At 41.4% G+C, this 22,303-nt stretch overlaps 1 protein-coding gene across 2 annotated transcripts; it reads right to left on the bottom strand.

The window, feature by feature from the left end:
* Window positions 1–507: 507 nt before the first annotated feature.
* Window positions 508–22,090, bottom strand: LOC109925809 (class I histocompatibility antigen, F10 alpha chain-like). Of its 2 annotated transcripts, XM_048616869.1 has the most exons (6): window positions 21,879–22,090; window positions 15,408–15,675; window positions 12,652–12,927; window positions 12,256–12,534; window positions 10,979–11,086; window positions 508–1,549 (listed from the first exon to the last, which is right to left on the bottom strand). In XM_048616869.1, the coding sequence occupies exons 1-6, from the start codon at window positions 21,918–21,920 to the stop codon at window positions 1,284–1,286; spliced, it is 1,239 nt and encodes a 412-aa protein (XP_048472826.1). In that variant the 5' UTR covers window positions 21,921–22,090; the 3' UTR covers window positions 508–1,283. The 2 variants fall into 2 exon arrangements, with proteins under 2 accessions (XP_048472826.1, XP_048472827.1); XM_048616870.1 differs by lacking the exon at window positions 10,979–11,086.
* Between the last annotated feature and the right edge of the window lie 213 nt (window positions 22,091–22,303).

Genomic DNA, 22,303 nt, shown 5'->3' on the forward strand with positions numbered 1-22,303 from the left:
TTAATTAAATCCATCAACTCTTGAAAAGCTTTAGTATCTGCTGCCTCAGGAAACATTAGGCTCCTAATAACCAAAAAAACTGCAGGTCCACAAGTTGTCAGAAGAATTATTTGTTGCTTTTCATCTGCCCCAATGTCATTAGTCTGAAAAATATAATGCATGCTTTCCACATACTGCGCCCAGTCTACGACGGCAGCATGGAACAAGTCAAGGTTCCCAAATAACAGCATAATGACAGAAATGCTTACCTGAACTCAAAGACGACTGTTGCAAGTGAATTTCTTCAGGAGCAATTTTTCTCTGGTCGTCACTGATATAACTCCAAATAGACTGGTATCGCATCACCAAGTCACCCTTTACTTACTGATCCTCCAACACTCCTGTTCTTATCTGTCAGTGAGGGCTTCCTGATTGGACCAGGTTAACAGCCCCAATCAGGCAACTCATATTTTATGAGGTCCACCTGGCTGATCTTATTACAATCACTACAGACATCACAGCACAAAAAACAATATTGTCTATAATTTATTGGATGGATCTACAGTACAGATATTCACAGCAATATCCTTCCCCCAACTGTTAACTCTTTAAGTCAAATAATTTGTAGTGATAGAACTTTCAATTTGTTATTTAAAGCACAATTTGTTAATCTTTTCATTCTGAAAAGTAACAGTTCCCAACTCCTCTGTGGTATCTGTCACCCAGTTTGTCCCTAAATACCCAAATAATTCCAAGCAGAGAATACTCATTATTTGAAAGTGTTAATTCCTTCAGAGCTTCCTTTACCCAAATGATAACTCCCTGCAGAATATCCAGTGCATGGGAGCACAGCACATTCATCACTTGTGCTACACATATCAGTAACACTCATCAAAACTGTCTTTGTCCTTTACATGGAGCATCAGAGTCATTCCCTAATTTTGATGTGGTACCTCCTATGCTGCACAATTTCCAGTCTAGATCTTTTTGTGATGATCTTTCCTCTCACTATTTGAAAACCTTAAAAAAATGTTTTCCAATTCAGTATTTGTGAATATCTTCTCTTGAAATACAATTGTAAATGTGATCAAACCTTCCTTTCCCTTGTGAACACAGCTCGCCATCCACATCAATTTCAATTTCTATGTCCCTTGCAATTATTGTCAGTCCCTCCAAATTCTGGGGAGGGGTGGGGCACAGATTAGTCTTGTGTTAGTCAGTTAGAAGAGGGACCTTTCTCAATGTAGATTGCGCTGTTTCAATAAACTCTGTATTGACTCTTGTTCCTCATCGGTGGTTAAGAACTATGTAACATTGCTATCTAGATGATGTTGCACTGTGTTTACATCAGAAACACTGCTTGCAGGATTTAATGTGTCTGTTTCTGATGGAGTCTCTTTTTCATTTGTGGCATTATTCCCTTGCTCCAGGTCATGTGGACCATTTGACTCTCTCTGTAAGGGTTGTGTTTGGAGCTCGGGCTCAGATATGCTCATCAGCTTCAGTTCCACATTATTCTCCATGACTTCCTGTTGAAGGAGAGTGGGCCTGGTCTCCAGAATGGGATGAGCTGAAATTAATGAAAATATTAAACATATCAATTGAATTATAATTGAGAAAAGTATAATTGTGGCCATCAACTGGTCAGTAACAGTAATATGGAACTATAACTTTTTAATGTCCTTTTCCAGGATTTATGTAGAACAGCTGCTGTGGATTTCCTGTTTAATCTGTCCACTGATTTTCGTCATTTATAGAAATGATTTGGATGTGAGTAAAGGAGGTATGGTTAGTAAGTTTGCAGATAACACTAAAATTAAGTGGTTTAGTGGACAGTGAAGGTTACGTCAGAGTACAATGGGACCTTGATCAGATGGGACAAGGGGCCGAGGAGTGGCAGATGGAGTTTAATTTAGATAAATGTGGTGAGGCAAACCAGGGTAAGACTTATACAGTAAATGGTAGGGCCATGGGGAATGTTGCAGCACAAAAATACCCTGGGGAGCAGGTGCATATTTCCTTGAAATGATGTTGCTAAACTTGACAGGGTGCAGAAAATATTTCCCAGGATGTTGCCAGGATTGGAGGATTTGATCTATACGGAGAGGCTGAGGCTTTTTTCCCTTGAGCGTTGGAGGCTGAAGGGTGACCTTACAGAGGTTTATAAAATCATGAGGGGAATCGATAGGGTGAATAGCCAAGGTCTTTTTCCTAGACTGAGGGAGTCCAAAACTAGAGGGCATAGATTTAAGGTGAGAGGGGAAGGATTTAAATAGGACCTAAGGGGCAATGATCTTATGCAGAGGCTGGTGTGTGTATGGAATGAGCTGCCAAAGGAAGTGGTGGAGGCTGGTACAATATAATTACAATAATTACAATATTTAAAAGGCATCTGGATGGGTATATGAAAAGGAAGGGTTTAGAGGGATATAGGCCAAATACTGGCAAATGGGACTGGATCAGATTGGGATGTTTGGTTGGTGCAGACGTGTCGGACCGAAGGGTCTGATTCCGCGCTGTATGACTCTATGATTCTATTGACAAGGACGTGGAACTTTGATTACAAACCATTCTGAACTACATGTTACCCCTGAGAGAGGGGAGTTGAGTCGGAAAGAAAGTGGATAAAACAAAATAAAGCAGCAAGACAGGGAGACTCAGTCTGTGTGTCGAGTATGTCGGAAGAAAAGTCAAAAGTGAAGTCACAGTGAAGCAAGATTGTTTGGTGAGGATTTTGCTCATTAGTTTCTCAAATTTGTGTCATTTATTAGTAATCATAAGGTTTCATTAGTATCGGCAGCATTCAGTTGCGGTAATAAAGCTCACAGGGAGTAGTAGACTTTATTAATTTCAAATGAATGAAAAAAAAAATTAATTAACGCACAAGAAAGATAGCAGTTCAGTTTTGGTCACTTTAATACAGGAAAGATGTTATTAAACTGGAAAGAGCGCAGAAGAAATTTACAAGGACACTGCCAGGACTCAAGGGACTGAGTTATAGGGAGAGGTTGGACAAGCTAGGACTTTTTTCTTTAGAGTGTAGGACCCTGAGCGGGGAGTCTTATAGAAGTGTATAAGATCATGAGAGGTATCGATAGTGTTGAATGTACTCAGTCTTTTTCCCAGGGGTGAGGAATCGAGGACTAGAGGGCATCAGTTTGAGGTAAGAGGGGAAAGAATACATGGGAACTTGAGGCACAACCTTTTTTACACAGAAGGTAGTACACATATGGAATGAGATGCCAGTGGAAGTGGTTGAGATGGGTATATTAACAACATTTAAAAGGAATTTGGACAAATACATGGATAGGAAAGGTTTAGAAGGATGTGGGTCAAGTGCAGGGAAATGGGGTTTGCGTGGATGGACATTTTTGGTTGGCATGGACCAGTTTGGGCTGTAGGACCCTCTCACTCTGTGACAGGCGATGTGACTGCAGAATTGCTCCTGTCAGTGTGATCCAGCACAAACATGTCTCAGTAAGTGTCTGTGCCATGAAGAGCTTCAGCTCAGAATTAGTGAGCTGGAGACTGAGCTGCTAACTCAGCGACACAACAGGGAGGGAGATGGACACTTCATTCCAGGAGGCAGTCACATCCTTTTGGATAGGTTCTTCAATTTTGTCAGTGGTCAGGGCTAGGAGTACGTGACTGCGAGTGAGATGGATAGAGGACCCTGAAGAGGAGCCTCAGCCTTCGTAACTGTCCAACAGGATCAGGGTTTTTACAAACTGTATGGATGGAAGCATGGGTTAGAGGGTCGATAAGCAAACTAACTAGGATGCCACTGAGGTGTGGAGAGTTAATGGGAATACATTTGTGGTAGGGAACAGTATTTTCAGTGAGATAGACACAGTTTTCTGCAGTGAAAGTGAGAGTCCAGAGCGTTATGTTGCCTGCAGATACTTAGTGTTCGGAACAACAGCACAGGGTTGAAGAGGAACGTGCAGTGGGAGGGGAATGATCACAGTCATGCTCCACATTGGCACCAACAGCACAGACAGGAGAGAGCTGTTTTTGAGGGACAATGAGCATTTTGTGGGAGCTGCATATTTGATGCACCCTCACCTAAACTGCTGTGTCCATGTTCTGGTGAGTGCTATAAGCGAGAGACCCTGCTGTTTAGTTTAAGGCTAAGGGAGAAAGTTTAGAAAGATGTGAAAAATTAAGGCTGTGTTTGCTGACACTGTACATCTGTATTAATTCAGAAACACGCTTACACACAATTCCAGACATGTTATATCATCATGTCAAAATTACATGTGATGTCATACACAAAGCCTGCAATGAACATGTGCAGAGAAGAAGTTTGTGCAACTTTGAAACAGGGATCAGCAAGGAGGGAGGACACAGGACCAGGACATGGTGGAAGTGAGGATGTGATGGAGGTGAATGAGGACATGTTGGGGAGTGGGAGGGAAACGAGGACATGGGGTGCTGGTTAATGAGCTAGTGGTGGGGAGGTTTACAAGGAAGTGTTGGGGGGCATTGGGGAAGAGGAAGGAGTGAGTAAGCAGGTTGCAGGAAGCCTCCAGCCCTCCTCCTTCCATTTCTCCTCCTTCCATCCCTCCATTCACCTTTCCCTTACCTCACTCCTTCCTCCTCTCTCCATTTCCTGAGAATTGCGCTACCTTCTGCCCCCTCTACTGAGCATACCCCAAGCTTCCTTGTAATGTTACCACCATCTCTCGGGTCCCGCTACCACTCCCACCAGGTCCTGTGACCACCCCCCCTCACTCCCTCACTCCCCCATCTACCAGCGTCCTCCCTCAGGAAGGTCCCAGCACCACCCCTGTCCCGAACCCTCTCCCCACTCCCCTCTCTTGGGTATTGGGCCTTGTTTTCCCCCTCCATCCCCTAAAACTGTTTACATAGACACATGTGAATTAAAAGTAGCACCTAGCCTGCATGCATTGGTGTCAGCAAAAACAATCTTACATTAAATGGAGAATATAAAGCAGAGACCAAGATACCAATAATGGAAATTGTGATCAGGAAGGGACAGAGCATACAAATTAGGTGTCCACTAGCAGATGAAACTAGAAGTTACAAGAATATTAAAATTAATATTAAATATAAAAGGCTCCCTATCTGAGTTGACAGCACAAGTAGACATGAGCTGACAGCTAATACAGAGACATGGTTGCAAGACGAAGAAGACTGGGACCTGAATATTCTAATGTGTAAAATGTACAACGGAGTATCTAACATTAGAAGTGATTCTGTAATTGGACAGCATTTGTTAGATAATGCTGATTGTGCATGGAAGTATGCTGACAACCAACTTAGGATTGTCAGTCAGACTCGCACACCTTCCTAGTTTGAAATTGAAATGAAGTCTGTCAGTTAACAGTCAATCATCATTAATTGCTGCATTCTCCAAGCAATGCCTCTACCAATCAGAGACACTTGCCAATAATCAGCACGGTTCTCTCATACATTATAAACATTTTCAGTAGTACTCAACTCTGTATTACCAAATGTCTTATTTGTATAGCTGAGATAGTCACAATTGCAATGTCAACACAGCTCAACTTACATGTAAGTTAAGACAAAGTAAGGTTTCTATTGAAATTCTTCAAAACATAAGGTTGTGCCAGGTTTCGTTTTCAAATGTATTGATAATGAGACAGAGTCCCATGATTGAATGGACATTTATGCAAGATAAGATTGAACTTTTGGTAATAGGCTTACCATTTCTAAAATGGTAAGAAGATGGGAAGCGTTGAACTTCATCGGGACTTTGAATGTCCTTTTTCATGACTAACTGAAAGTTAACATGCAGGTATAGCAAGCAATTAAAGCAAATGACACATTGTTCTTCAGTATAAGAGGATTTGAGTATAGGAGTAAAGATGCTTTACTGCAATTCTGTTGAGCCTTGGTGAGATATCACTGGACTATCGTGTGCATTTTAGGTCTCTGTCCCAATGGAAAAATATACTTGTTGTAGAAGGAAATCCAACAAAACTTTGCCAGATTAATACCTGAAATGGAATGATTGCTTCAGGGAGTAAAGTTAAAGAGACTGGGCCTTCATTCTCTTGATAAAAACCGAAAGAACTGCTGATGCTGTAAATCAGGAACAGAAACAAAGTTGCTGGAAAAACGAGCAGGTTCTGAGGAAGGATCACCAGACCCAAAACGTTAATTCTGATTTTTTCTTCACAGATGCTGCTAGACCTGCTGAGCTTTTCCAGCAACTTTGTTTTTGTTCCTTTATTCTCTTCAGTTTGGAAGAATGTGAGATGACCTCATTCAAACATAACACATTCTTCCAGGGCTCAACAGGTGGTAAATGGAGGACAGCTGGGAGTTAGAAATTAAGACTGTGGGACTCGGTCTCAGAATAAGGGGCAACTCATCGAAGGCTGAGATGGGAAGGAATTATTTCACTCAGAGCCTGGTGATTCATTGCAATTCACTATAATTCACTATCCAAGAAGCTTGGGGAATGCTCAGTTGTTGAGTATCTTAAGACTGAGATCAATAATTTTTGGCATATTAAAGAACACCAAGGGATATGGGGAGAGTGTAGGAAAATGGCGTGGACTATCGGCCAATGAATGATGGAGTGAGCCTGAAGGGCTGCCTCCCCTCATATTATGTCCATTTTTCATGTTCTTAATCATTGTACAGACTCAGTCTCTAGATGACCAATGCTCACTTTCCTTAATTTTTTCCTTTTTAAATATCTGTAAATGCCCTTACTATTTCTTTATTTCTAACTAGCATACTCTATTTTCCATCCTTATTAAGATGTTAGTTATTCTTTGCACTACTTTGAAATCTATCCAATCTTTTGACTCACATTTCTGAATCTGGGCACATTTTGTTTCAATTTTAGACTATACTTAACATCCTTTAGTTGGCTACAATGGCAGATTCCTCCTTTAGAATCTGACCTTCAAGTGAGGAAAATATCTTAGTCTTCTGAAATATCTCCATAAATGGTTGACACTGCATCTTCATTGACCTATCCCTGAACCTAATTTCTCTGTCTTAATGCCCCCAGTTCTGTCCTTATTTTAGTTTAAAACACTAGTCTTAGATCCACACTTCTCTCAAATTGATTGGGATATATGATTATATTAGGATAACTGCTCCCTCAAAGCAACTCTATTCTGTGATTATTAATTAATCCTGTCTCATTGCACATTAGCAGATTTAACCAAACTGCTCCCTGGTATTCTCCATGAAACACACCTCCATGAAACTGTCCCAAAAAACGTTTTATGAACTCCTCATTCATGCAATTTACCAATCTTAGTTACCTAATATATTTATAGAACAACACCATCTACGTTTACTGCTGTACCTTTCTCACAAGTCCAAAATATTTCTTCCTGTGTACCTCATCCTACAACATGGTTGGTCTTGGGGAAAATCTAAACAAAACCTGGCTCTAAGCTGTCACTCATTTACTGCTAAATTCTCCATTGCAGCAAGTCCATCAGAGTTTACTTGTCAACCAATGAGCACTCTTCTCTCATAAATGTTGTTTTATTCAGATGAATTGGCCTGATGAGTGCAAATGAAAATCTTCTCAAAATGTGTCATTTTCTTCAGCAATACTGAAGTTCTGAACTACCAAATGGCTACTTTTAAACCTAAGACAGAGATCATAACAAAGACCACACATTGGGATATCAAAAACATAGTTCAACTTACAGGTAACTTATAAACAGATAAGTTTTAAATGTTTTTCTCAGGCTGTATTAAACCCAAGTGTGTGCCAGTTTTCATTTCCAAATGTATTGCTAATGTGAAGGTGAGACCCAGTCCCAAGGCTGATGAATCTTTATGATAGATCAGATGCAAGAAACGCACTGTATTTCTGATCTTCCACCAATGTGGATAACCTTACATTTCTCCACGTTGCCTTCCACATGTGAATGTTTTTGTCCACTTACTTAGCCTTTGCAAATCACCTTGAAGCATCTTGCACCCTTCTTATTGTGCCATTTGCAAAATTGGAAATATTAAATTTAGTCTCACATCCTAATAATAATATATATAGATTGTGCATAGCTAGGTCCCCAGCACAGATTCCTGCAGTCTCCCACTAATCACAGCCTACTAACATGAATATGACCCTATTTACCCCTATTATTATGTATTTTCTGTCTGTAAACCAGTTCTCAACCCTTTCCAATATATTCCCCCAAATTCCATTAATAAAGCCAAATACTGAAAAGGTGGATGAATTGAGCAGATACTTTGTTTCTGTCTTTAGTGTAGGGGATATATAAAATCACCAAAATAATTGTGATTCAGGAGGTGAAAGGAGGAACTTAAAACAACAATGCTGAGCAAGCTATCAGAACAGACACCGACAAGCTCCCAGGTCATACAGTCAGAGATGTACAGCACAGAAACAGACCCTTCTGTCCAACTCGCCCATGCCAACCAGATATCCTAAATTAATCTGTCCCATTTGCTAGCATTGGCCCATATCCCTCTAAACCCTTCCTATTCATATACCCATCAGATGCCTTTTAAATGTTGTAATTGTACCAGCCTCCATGACTTCGTCTGCCAGATCATTCCATACATGCACCACTCTCTGCTTGAAAAAGTTGCCCCTTAGGTCCCTTTTAAATTTTTCTCTTCTCACCTTAAACCCATGCACTCTAGTTTTGAACTCCCCTAACCTCCTCATCCTAGGCTCTTAAAAGAAGTCGTGAGATAAAATTGCATTAGTTTTAATTTCCCAAATTTCCTGAATTCTGTAAAGGTCTCATCAGATTGGAAAATAGTCAATATGACTCCTCCCTTCAAGAAGTGAGGGAGACAGAAGGTAGGAAACTACAGGTCAGTAAGCCTGAATCTGTCATAGGAAAAGTGCATTTTGAAAATCTCAGTGCAATCAGGTTGAGTAAATGTGCTTTTGTGAAAAGGCTAATAAAGTTCTTTGAATTCTTTAAGAAAGTAACAAGCAACTGGTTGAAGGGAAAGTTGTGGATGTTGTGTCCTCAGGTTCCCAGAAGGCATTTCACAAGGCACCACATCACAGGTTACTATGCTCATGGTGTAGATGGTAACATGTTGATTAGCATAGACAGAGGATTGATTACCTAATAGGAAAATTAGATTATGCAAAAATCTGTCATTTTCAGATTAGCAATATGTAACGAACACAGTGCCACAGTGATTAGTGCTGGGGCCTCAATTATTTACAATATATATCAATGATTTTGTTTAAGGAACTAAATATACAGTTACTAAATTTACCGATAATTCAAAGAAAGGCAGGAAAATTATCAGTAAACAGACAGATACAAATAGTAATGGGCAAACAAATGACAGCTGGTTTATAATATGGGAAAATATGACCTGTCCACTTTGTTAGGAAGAATAGGAAGCAGCATTTTATTTAAACGGAGAGAGATGGTGGAACTCTGAAGTGCTGAGAGTTCTGTTACATGACTCACAGAAAGTTAGCGTGCAAGTGCAGCAAGTGATTAGGAAACCTAATTAAATGTTGCAGTTTATCCCAAGAATTGAAACATAAATGAATGTTGTGCTACAGTCTGTAAGGCATTGGTTTTACAGCATCTGCAGTACCATGCACAGGTATGAAGCCCTCATGTAAGAAAAGATGTAGATGTGTTCAAAGAAGTTCCGAGAAAGGGTTGGACAGGTTGAGCCTATATTCATTATAGTTAAAAGGAGAGATGTTCTTATTGGAACACACAAGGTCCTGAGGGGTTTGATAATGTGGACGCTGAAAGAATGTTTCCTCTTGCGGGAGAGACTAGAATCATTGGACACAGTTTAAAAATGAGGGATCTTCCATTTCAATGGACTGAATTTTTTCCTCTTAGAGGGTTGTGAATCTTTAGAACTCTCTTCCCCAGAAAGCAATGAATGCAGGGTCATTGAAAACGTTTAAGGTTGAGTTGATCTATTTTTGACCAACAGGGGAGTCAAAAGGTTATTGGGGGTAGGATTGGAATTGAGGACACAGTCAGATTATCCCTGTGGGCATAGTGACCTACCCCTGTTCCTGTGTCTTTTGTTTATAAAATGCAGGTAAGAATAATGCGCTATTCAGATTTACTAAAGGCCTTCAATAATTTATCACATGGAAGTCTCATGACTAAGGCCAGTACACATGAAGTGAAAGGACAAGTAGCAGAGTTATTGCATACAATTCTGGCTGCCAAATGATGTGGACGATGTGGGTACATAAATGGTTTACCGGGACGTTGCCTGGTTTAGAGGGTTTGAATTGTGGTGAGGGATTGGACAAATTTGGTTTGTTTTCACTTGAATGGAGACTGAGGTGGTGGTGGTGGTGGGGGGGGGGGGGGGGGGCGGGGTAGGGGACGGCGGTGGTGGGTGGTGGTGACTTGATAGATGTTTATTAAATTATGAGAGGCATGGATAGAATGAATACTCAGAGTCTTTTTCCCACCGAAGAAATGTCAAATACTAGGGAACGTAAGTTTAAAGTAAAAGGGGGAAAGTTTTTTAGGAGACATGAGAGGCAAGGATTATTTTTAAACAGAAGCTGGTAAATATCTGGAATGCGCTGCCAGAGGCAGTGGTAGAAGCAGATACAATAGCAATTAAAAGGCATCTTGACAGATATATGAATAGGTAAGGAATAGAGGTGTGCAGATCACACAAAGGTAAAAGGTTTTCACTTGACAAAAGAGACGTGTCAGCGCAGGCTTTGTGGGCCAAGGCTCTAGAAGGTAAAGAAACCAAAACTGCACACAATACTCCAGGACCGAGGCTCTCCAAATACAGTAAAACTTCTTTACTCCTATGGTCAAATCCTCTTGCAATAAAGGCCAACATACCATTCACCTTTGGTTAGATCACACATTCTACATCACCATATTAAACATGGTCAATTCACACACTATCCCCTCACTTCTACATTGCCCTCTCTCTCATTCTCCCTTCTGATTTTCCTGTACTCCCAGTACTGGAGATTCCCTCACACTTACTGTTTCCCTAAGTTCTACATTCCCCTCTGTCTGATTCTTACCTCTCCATGGCCTTTTCCAGATGATTATCCCAAACGTAACAGCCAGGCCAGTGACTAATCCAATTATTATTGAAAACTGGGACCACGCTCTGTTTTTTTCTGGGATTTCTGAAACACATTTGAGTAATATCAGTATTATTTATGTTCCTGTATCCATACCCAGTGCACTGGGGACAATTTTAACTGATCCCACCCATTGGGAATTGATGGGATTGGTTGATACACTGGTTTGACCCTCACCAGATTTCACTGTCAGTGAAGTCACTGAAGATCCCATTGATGGGGTGTAAACACTGCATTGTCCCAATCCCAGGGGTTACCTTCCTGAACAGTTTAGTTCCCATTCTCCCCGATGTCTCTGTGTCATGTCCTTGTTCAATCTCCAGGGTTACATTGGACAGTCCAGAAGGCAGCATTACTGATAAGTTTTTTCATCAAACTTGAAAGGGATGATGAATAAACTGAGCACAGGAAACTGGGCTGAGCTGAAACTGAGGAAAACAGCAGAGAGGCTGAGCAAAACTTCAAAAGAAGCACTTGGTCCAATCCAACCCCAGGACTTAGTCCCAATCTACTGCAGTGAACCTACCATGGTCAAGACATGAAATAAGTGAGAGAATCCACCTCAGAGAAAAGGGTCCCACAAATATCCAGAGACTGAAGGACAGAGACTGAGACACGGATCAGCTGATCAAACAGAGTGTGGATGGATTTGTGTAATTGAAAACTCAAGCATTAAGCTGACAGTGAAATTTCCCTGGAATTGAGTATCTGCAGAAAGAATAGTCTCAGGAAACACACTTAAACTTTTTCTGTTCATGTTAACATCTTTCTAGTCTTCGACAAGTAGTGTTGTTGTGCCTTCTTTTCGGTAATAAACCTGTGCTCTGTGTTTGAAGACCATCTGCAGGCTCTTGTGAATATTCAGAAATTTCAGTGTCTATCCAGCACCATAAGTAACAAAAATGTTAAGCAAATGATCCATCAAGCCAGACTTTTTAAATAGCCTTAAGGCTGGGACAAGGACGTTTTTTTGGTCTCTCAAGGAATCAGGGCATCTGGATAGCAGAGAGGCAAGAAGAATTGATGATAATGGCAGCAATAGTTATGAGTATGCTCAGTGGTGTACTTTAAATTTTTAAGGTGTTAAATTAAGTTATGGTGAAAATCATCCATAACCTCATTGAATGGTGGAACAGAGTCAAAAGGAAACACAGGCACAAGCATGCATGCATGTACACACACAAGCGCAAGCACACATTGTATCAGTACCTTACCCCACTGATAGAACTTGGCCTCTGACAGGCTGCTGTGTTCAATTTGACAGGAATATTGATCCTCATCCCCAGGATTGATTTCAATCTCTTTCTGGATCTGATGGGTCCCATCGTGGTTTGGTCGAATCCCCGAGGATTGTGTCTCAGACATGACCTCTCCATTCCTTAGCCAGGTCACCTCGATGTCTACAGGATAAAATCCGGTGACCAGGCAGGAGAGAGTGAGTGGCTTGTCCTGACGATTGGGCTCACTCCTGGAGATGAACACTTCAGGCTGAACTGTGATGGGAAAGGGTGAAAACACAAACAATAGACAGATATTGAATGGAATGGGAGAACGGTTTCATGGATCAGTGACATTAGATCAGAACATGGGGCCAAAACTAAAACACATACCTCTCCTTCCGAAATATTGTCTTCCAAAGTGTAAGCGTGATTTTAAACGCTCAACAAGTTCCTCTTCCAAGTGCCATTTCCAGTGCTTGTTCCATGCTTTATCAGAATCCCATTCCTCCTTGATCTTCACTGCAAAGTGATTAGATGCAACCCATCTCATTCTGTCTGATTCTAAACTAATAAAGTCCTTTCCATCAAATCCAACATTCATCGATCTCTTAATGGAGCCATCAGCAGTGATCTCAACAGTCCTTATGAATTGCAAAATATGCACTCCTGCCAAAGATTAAAAGAGAAACAAAAATTAATTGTTTACATAAAAGTCCCTTTAATATATAATTGGAACTCTATGCAATAAGTTTTAAAATCAGAGATCCTCCTGCTGGCTGAGTGTTATCCTGATAGATTGTTTTGAGGGTTCTGCTACAGTAACAAGACCTTTTAGTGGAATCAGTTTTACATGAATAGATCCATCGCCACGTGAACTGATAATAAGACATTTGTAACTCATTTGACTTTGAGCCTGCTCTGCTACTCATTGCTGACTTAATTATGGCCTTAATTTCACTTTTTTTCTTTTGCCACAAACAACCCATCACTCTTTTGTAGATCAAAAATCTGTCTAACTCAGCCCAGCCTACATTCAATTACCCAGTGCATTGGAGATGACAATCAATGTATCCACCATCTCTGTACCTGTTTATTTTAAGACTGTAAGGATGTAACCTTTGGGCTTATTAGTTTATCTCTTTTTTTCCTGTGGTGACTATGATTAGTTTAAGTTCATTTTTGTCTCAGGATTTTTTTATTTTTGAGATTTTGTGTCTTCTATTTCGAAGATTACAACATTCGTTCAAAACCACTCCCATTTCTTTATTTCCCATTATTAATTCTCCAGTTTTATCTTCTACATTTTTTCTGACTCTCTTCATACAGAATCCTGAGGTAGACCTGGGTATTGCACATTCACATGCCAGTGCACTAAGTGCTGTGCTCTTTGATGATACAAGTGATGGGCAGCATATGGATGAGTAATGGAAAGGGACCAAGAATAGATTCATGGCAAACACCAGAAGTAACACTGAGGGAACAGGAAGAAAAGCCATAAATGCTGATTCTAAGGTTACTTTGGATAGATAGGAAAGGACCCAGGTAAGTTATCTTCCAACCAGCTGGATGGCATAGAAGCTTGAGGGGAACGCTATGGCCAATCACTTTTAATCGCCACTTAAAATCCTTCAAGCTAGCACTTAGACCTTTCAAGTGGTTTGGTTATCCCACAGCTTCTCAGATTTTCATTAAACGAGTGGCCTTGCACAGATGCAGACAAGATTGGATATTTTAAAATCTACCTTGATAAACACCTTCTGGCCCGTGGACTTTGCCCTCTTTCCCTGGTAAAAAAAAAATGCTTTTGTAGTTGAGTCAGCAATAGCCCATTCTTTCCCTGGCACTTAGTCTGTCTACTGACAGCTCCATCTTGAACAGAATTTTAAGGCAAGTTGTAGGTAACTTTATCCACACCTTACAGAAAAGTAATGAGGAAAGAGCTGATGGAGGAATGAGAAAGATTTGCTCAAGGGAATGACCACTCCAGAAAGCAGGAAAGCTGGGAAATTTGTAACCGTCAGTTTATGTAATAAACATCTGTGGACATTTAGAAGAATACATTATTAAACCCTTGTAATGATAGCTCACAAGAAAGACAAGCGAGATCTTTCATTTAGATACAGTTACAACATTTAAGAAACATTTGGATAGGTACATGAATAGGAAAAGTTCAGAAAGTTATGGGCCAAGCACAGGCAAACAGGACTAATTTAGTTTGGGGAACCTGGTCGGCATGGTTGAAGCGTCTGTTTCCGTGCTGTATGACTCTAGGCTGCAGACACGTTGAGAAAAGGTGAAAAGGGAAAATTTTTTTTACGTGGTCAAGGAAGTCAAGGGATAAGAGCTGTTCTGGGGTGAAAACTTGATTGGTGGGATGTAAATATGAAGTTCTAGTAAAATGTATTCGGGAGATGATCACATATTTAAAGCCTCTTCTTTTACAGGAAAATTATGCTAATGGTAGATTTGAAGGAGAGAGGTACAGAAGCTGAGGACTGAGAAATGACAACAATGACAACCAAGACAAAGACAACGAGTCAGTCAATAACTGTACTGCACCAGCAAAAGCTTGTTCTGATGAAAGGTCACTGAATAAAAAGGTTTGAACGTTTTTTTCTTTCCATGGCTGTTGCCTGACCTGCTGAACATTTCCCATGGTTTCTGTTCTTATAGTAGTAGAAACTTTTATAGACACATAGTCAGAAAATGTGCCTGAAATAGCCAAGAATTTAACCAACAGCCTGAAATGAGAAACCATTAAGTTGCACAAAGTAGTAAAATAAACACATTATTCACACCAGGAGCTGCATGAGGAGTCAATTGCCCAGGGTAGATCCATATGAGGAGGAGGTTTGACAACTAGTACAGGACCTTGATTGAAATATTTGAATCTTTGTTTTACATATTTCTGACTGCAGCTTCACTGCTGTGCAGAAGCCAATTTCATAAGATAGCATGCATCCAGCAAAAATTTTCCTGCCTATTGTATGACCAGATACCCATTCCACAGCTGCCTAATTCACTTGTGGTCAGAGTGACCCAAACAGTGTATGTCTCAGAATCATATATTGCAGTCTAACTGTGGTTGTATTCTGATCTGCTTTAAACAGGGCAGTTTGTGACAGAATCTGTATCAATGATCTTACCAGATGTTTGGTTTGTACTTTTCATTACCGTCCTCAGATTCTCCCTTGCCTTGTCAGAATGTTCGTTCCCTTGCTTTGTGAGAATTTTCCAGTAATTAGCATCATACGAGTCTGTCATCCACTGCTGTAAGGAGACTGTCTGACAGGTATTACTGTCATAATAGGTCACAGGAACTCCATTGATCATTGTTACACCAAAATACTCAGGTAGGTCAGTTGTGCCAGAGACAGCTATAAAAGCCGCAGTAAAGATTTTGTTCTCTGTAGACTTAAACAAAAGTGAAAGGGTCAGGTTTGTATACTTGATCAAGCAGCGCCTATACCCAAAAACCCCATATCAGTGACAGGAGTCATTAAAACAGTCAAATCCACTGTCTTAATAAGCAGCTGCAACCAGTAATGCAGTCAATTAGATTTTCTAATAATAACACTCAGATTGCCACTCCACTCTTTTTTTAACATAAAGAAAGAGCTTCTGGCCGGAGGTTCTGATTCGGCTCCTTCCGAAATGTGGAGCCATACTTGCATCATGACAAGTCAGTACGGTGGCTTCAGTGGATACCTCACAGCACTAGGAAGCTGGGTTTGATCCCACCCTTGGGTGACTGTCTAGTGGAGTTTGTACATTCTCTCCACGTCTGTGCGGGTTTCCTCTGGGTGCTCTGGTGTCCTCCCACAGTCCAAAGATGTGCAGGTGAGGTGGATTGGCCATGCTAAATTGCCCGTAGTGTCCAGGGATGTGCAGGTTAGGTAGGTTAGCCATAGGATATGCAGGGTTAGGGTCTGGGTGGGATTCTCTTCAGAGCGTCAGTGTGGATGTGATAGGCTGAATGGCCTGCTTCCATACTGTAGGGATTCTATAATATTTAAAAAAAAGTCCTTGGTAGTGCAGAACAGTCTTCATATAGTAGAAGCAGCCAAGAAGGCATCAATGCAAATGGAACATTGAATTCTATTTTTATCTGGAGACAGCCAGGAAAAACATGGAGAGGGAAAAAATGATTAGCAATCCACTATCCCTGTTCCAATCAGAAACTGAGAATCAACTACTGTTTATATTCTGGAAAAAAAGTACACTAGATTATCAAGGCTCCATTTTACTGCGAACATGAAAGTTGATCATTTCTTGAATTCAAATTGCAGAACCAGAGGTTCAATGATTGGCTAGTCTCAGAAAAAGATCAACTAAACTAAGCAATGACAGTCTGAATCGTCTGTCACCGGTAACCAGGACATTGAAACTCACACAGGGTAATGCTTTAGGAACCAAGGACAGCATTTAATTATTATAATTATTAGTGTGATGGCCCCCCTACCCCCTCACTGTCAGCCAATCACATGGTGGGAAATGGGGAAGATGGGCATGTCACAAGAGATTGAGAACGGAGGCAATCTTTCTCTCTTGCCTTTTGGAGCCTTTAGCAATTCTGTGCTGCAAATTACTAAACTATTAATCCAAAGACTTAGATAATGTCCTGGGGCTCCATGTATAAATCCTATTATGGTAGATGGTGGAATTTTAATTCAATACAATCTGAAATTTAAAAAGTCTGATTCTGACCAAGAAACCATTACTGATGGTCAGAAAAACCCATCTGGTTCACTAATTTCCTTTAGGGAAGGAAACTACCATCCTTACCTGGGCTGGCCTATATGTGACTCCAGACCCACAGCAATATGGCTGACACATAACAGCCCTCTGAGCAATTAGGGGTGGGCAATAAATGCTGGCCTATCCAGCAATGCTCACATCCCATGAATGAATACTTTTTTTGAAAGTAAAGTCTCATTTGTGTTTTCTCCTGCCAGGTATACACAAGTGAAGGGGTTACAAAACCAACTGCAACGTGTGTGTATGTGGTAGTCTGCTCTTTAATGAAACTGGGCAACAGTGTACTGGGGAGGTGATAGCCGAAGAAAACTACTTGGCTATGTGGCTACAACTATAACTACCATGGTGACATTACTTACAAGTTACTCATTAAATTCCTTTCGATACACAAAGCCCATATGTCACTAGTTAAAAATTCAAAAACCCAAAAAATAAAAAAATTGTACATTTCTATACAATAATCACAGTTCACATCACACCCACAAAGTCAAAGATATTCCTGTTGATCTGCATATTGAAAATGTTTTCAACTTATTCTAGAACATCAATGATGAACTGGTACACTTTGGCCAGAGCCAGAATGCAAAGTAGCAATTGGCAAGTGCCAAAAAGGGACCAACTACACGTTGCAAAAGGTCATTATTTGGGAATGGCCTGACAATATGTGGATAGTCATTCATTTTGGCCACACAGGGACTAGCTTTGTGTATCATGACTAATCAAAAAGCATTACACCATGATATCATGTGCACGCTACCTCGGGCACACATGGGGTACAAAAGTGTCCCTGCCTCTGAACCAACAGACTTGGGTTCAATCCCATCTGCTCCAGAGATGTGTCATAACATTTCTGAACAGGTTGATTAAAGAATATCAAATACATAATTTCCTCTAATTTTCTTACCACCTGCACGGGCCTCCAAGGCCCATGCGTGGTAGTGATTTCTGGAACCAGAGATCAATGCCACGATTAGTGTGCCAACACTGACCTTGGAACATCAGTGCAGCTGTGTGTGGCACAGTTATGCAGCTCACTGACTGAATGCCCAAGAACTGCTGCACTGCCCAGCAATGGAATCAGGGAAGTCAGTGCATCATGAATGCACACAAGGTACACCAAAAAGACCTCAATAGCAGAAGGAGCCTCTAAATCTACACAATGATCCATCCCATCCTCAGACAATAGCAGAGGACCTATTATAAAGTCATACAGTGCAGAAATAGACCCTTTGGTCCAACCAGTCCATTGGCAACCATAATCCCAAACTAAACTAGTCCCACCTGCCTGCGCTTGGCCCATTTCCCTCCAAACCTTTCCTATTCATGTACTTATCTAAATACCTTTAAACATTGTAACTGTACTCGCATCCACCACTTCCCTTGGAAGTTCATTCCATACACGAACTACTCTCTGTGTAAAAATGTTGCCCCTCATGTCTTTTACAAATCTTTCTCCCCTCACCTTAAAAATGGCCCCAGTCTTGAAATACTCGAAGCTAGGGAAAAGACACCAACCATTAACCTTATCTGTACCCCTTATGATTTCATGAACCTCAAAAAGGTCACCTCTCACCTTCCTATGCTCCAGTGAAAAAGTCCCAGCCTGTCCAGTGTATCCTTATAACTCAAACCTTCCATTCCCAGCAACATCATGGTAAATCTTTTCTGAACTGTCTCCAATTTAATAATAACCTTCCTATAGCATGGTGACCAGAATTTGACACAGTATTCCAGAAGAGGCCTCACCAACGTATTGTACAGCCTCAACATGACACCCCACCTCCATATTCAAAGGTCTGAGCAATGAAGGCAAGCATGCTAAACACCTTCTTAACCACTCTGTCTACATGTGATGCAAACTTCAAACAATTATATCCCTGAACTACTGGGTCTGTCTGTTCAACAACACCACTCAAGGCCCTGCTATTAATTGTTTCAGTCCTGCCCTTGTTTATTTTACCAAAATGCAACACCTCATATTTATCCAAATTGAATTCCATCTGCCAACTCTTCAGCCCATGGACCCAATTGATCAAGACCTCTTTCTAATCTTAGATAGCCTTCTTCGCTGTCCACTATGCTACCAATTTTGGTGTCTTCCACAAACTTACTAACCATGCTTTCTAATTTCTCTTGTAAATCATTTACATAAGTGACAAACAAAAGTGGATCCTGTGGAACACTGCTGGTCACAGACCTCCAGTCTGAAAAACAACCCTTCACCACCAATCTTGTCTCCTGCCGTTAAGCCAGTTTTGCATCCAATTCATTGCGCACAAGGAAGATTACAGCCTTACGATGGATTACTTTCTAAATTTCCCATTGTTTGATAACTGAGCAACTCAACAAGCTCAATCATTTCTGACATGATGCACGTTATTTCCAATTTTGGAGTACTTGGCCAGTACACAAAATGTCCATGGGCTATGTGCAAGTGGACAATGTGACGTCATTATTGGCTACCTGATATCTCCAATCCAAACTGCATCTTGTTTGTGTTTTAAATTCACTTGTGGGATGTGGGCATCGCTGGCTAGGCCTGCATTTTATTGCCCATCCCTAGTTGCCCTTGAGAAGGAGGTGGTGATCTGCCTTTTGTACTGCTACAGTCCATGTGCTGTAGGTAGACCCAGAATCCTGTTAGGAAGAGAGTTCCGGGATTTTAGCCTAATGATATATTTCCAAGTCAGGATGGTGATTAGATGGGGATCTTGTAGGTGGTGGTGTTCCTATGTATCTGTTTCCCTTGTCCTTCGAAATGGAAGTGGTCGTGGGTTTGGAAGGTGATGCCTAAGGATCATTGGTAAATTTATGCAATGTATCTTGAAGTTGGTACACACTGCTACTACTGAGTATCAGTGGTGGATGAAATGTATATGGTGCTAATTAAGGGGGCTGTTTTGTCCTGGATAGTGTCAAGTTTCTTGAGTGTTGTTGGAGCTGCACCCATCCAGGTAAGTGGGGAGTATTCCATGACTCTCCTAACTTGTGCCTTGCAGATGAAGCTTTGGGGAGTCAGGGGGCAAGTTACTTGTCACGGTATTCCTAGCCTCTGACCTGCTGTTGTAGTCACCTGTATCCACCTGTATTTATATAGAGAGTCCACTTCAGTTTCTGGTCAATGGTAACTCCCAAGATGTTGATAGAGGGGCATTTAGTGATGGTAACACCAATGAATGTCTGATTAGAATAAATGATTAGATTGTCTGTTATTGGAGTTGGTCATTGCCTGGCATTTGTGTGGTGCAAATGTTACTTGCCATTTGTCAGCCCAAGCCTTGATATTGACCAGATCTTGTTGCATTTGAACATGGACTGCTTCAGCATCTCTGCAGTCACAAATGGATTGAACATTGGGTATGTTCACTAATGATGCACTCTTCTGACTTTATGATGGAGGGAAGTTAATTAATGAAACAGCTGAAGACGGTCGGGCCCAGGACACTATCCTGGGGACCTCCTGCAGAGATGTCCTGGACCTGAGATGACTGACCTCCAACAACTACAACCAGCTACCTACGTGCCAGGTGTGACTCCAACCAGCGGCGAATTTGCTCCCCTGATACGCATTGATTGCAGTCATCTGCTCCTTTGCCTTTAGACACCTTTTCATTTCCCTTCACCCTTCTCATTTTCTCTTTATCTCTCTCTCCACCTCCACACCACCCTCCCCCTACTTCCAAAACCATTAACTTTTTGACCCATGATTCTGTAACCCCCACCCTGTGTCCATTTCCCCGCAGCACTCTGACTATACCCTTTACTCCAAAGTGGCTGGTGTAAAGGGTAAAAGACTGCTGCTTCCTTCAGGAGGATGAATTGGTAGTGAGTTTAACCTGAAGGTCACCACGACTCAGGCAAAGGGTGAGATTGAGAAGGTAGATCTGTAATGGTAACCACAGCTGATGCACGAATGAACCCAAACCATCCAGCCATTGAGCTAACCAACACCCCACCCCACCCCGCCCAGTTCAGCGTAACCCTCTATTTAATACCTACCATTTTTGTTCCTCTACTTAACACCCACCATTGACACATTAACCTTGCTTTTCAGTCAGACACATCGCAATTCCGGCATGTGAAACCTCTCCTAGCAACACGCCTATTTACATGTAATCCTTCCACCCTCCTCCTCCCCCACCTGTGATCCTTCTCCCCCCACCCCGCAGTGATCCTTTTACCCTTGTCCAGACTAGCCTCTGCCCCTCGGTCATCCTCCAGGGCCCCGTACAACTCAGATTAAATTAGTTTTGCCTGTGCTTCTTTCATCTGGACACCAGGATATTGTATCCATGGGAACAGGATGGAGAAGGACACACACGCACATATAAAAAAAGGGGAAAGAAAATTGAGATAACAAGGTATAGAGCTGGATGAACACAGCAGGCCAAGCAGCATCAGAGGAGCAGGAAGGCTGATGTTTCGGGCCTAGACCCTTCTTCAGAAATGGCCACTGAGGTTTTTCCAGAGGGAAGAGAGTAACTTCTTCAGGGTAGGCATTCTTAGAAGAGGCTTCGCAGTGGGGTTAAAATTGTTTCAGAGATAGTAGGAACTCCAGATGCTGGAGAATCTGAGATAACAAGGTGTAGAGCTGGATGAACACAGCAGGCCAAGCAGCATCAAAGGAGCAGGAAGGCTGACGTTTCGGGCCTAGACCCTTCTTCAGAAATGGGAAAGAAAATTGACAGACACACATCTAAATAACTCGGTACAGACACAAAGACAGGTTTTTTCAAGTTAATGCAGTATTTTGACACACGTTTCCTACAGGCACTGGCGATCCCATTCCTTATAAAATCCCAGGGATTTCCCAAACTGGAGAATGAGGGTGAGAATGAAAAGCTGAATTCTGTACTCACCCAGGAAAAACACAGGGAGATGGAAAAAATGATCAGCAACATTCTGGGAATCCACTATTCCATCAGGGACAGGGAATGAGAGATCCTGAGGAGGGGGAACAACTAGCGTTTATAGACTGGAAGAGAAAATTAAACAAAACTCAGCAAGTTTATCGAGCCTCCATTTTATTGTTGACATCGAAACGTACTAATTTCCGGATTTCAAGCTGCAAAACGAGAGGGTGGCGGATTGGTTGTCACCATAAAAGTGCCCAATGAAAGGGATAAGCAGTCTGTTACCAGGAAGATTAACCACAGGAAGATCATGTAAAATATAAATAAACAGTGTAATCTTCCGGTTAGGGAAGGGGTAAAGGATGCTGATCGGGAGAGAGAGAGAGGAAATTGCAGATTTTTGTCTGCAGATAAACTTTCTCAATGAAATT

Source organism: Rhincodon typus, chromosome 35, assembly GCF_021869965.1.
Source record: "Rhincodon typus isolate 14 chromosome 35, sRhiTyp1.1, whole genome shotgun sequence".
In the NCBI taxonomy this organism is placed as follows: domain Eukaryota; kingdom Metazoa; phylum Chordata; class Chondrichthyes; order Orectolobiformes; family Rhincodontidae; genus Rhincodon; species Rhincodon typus.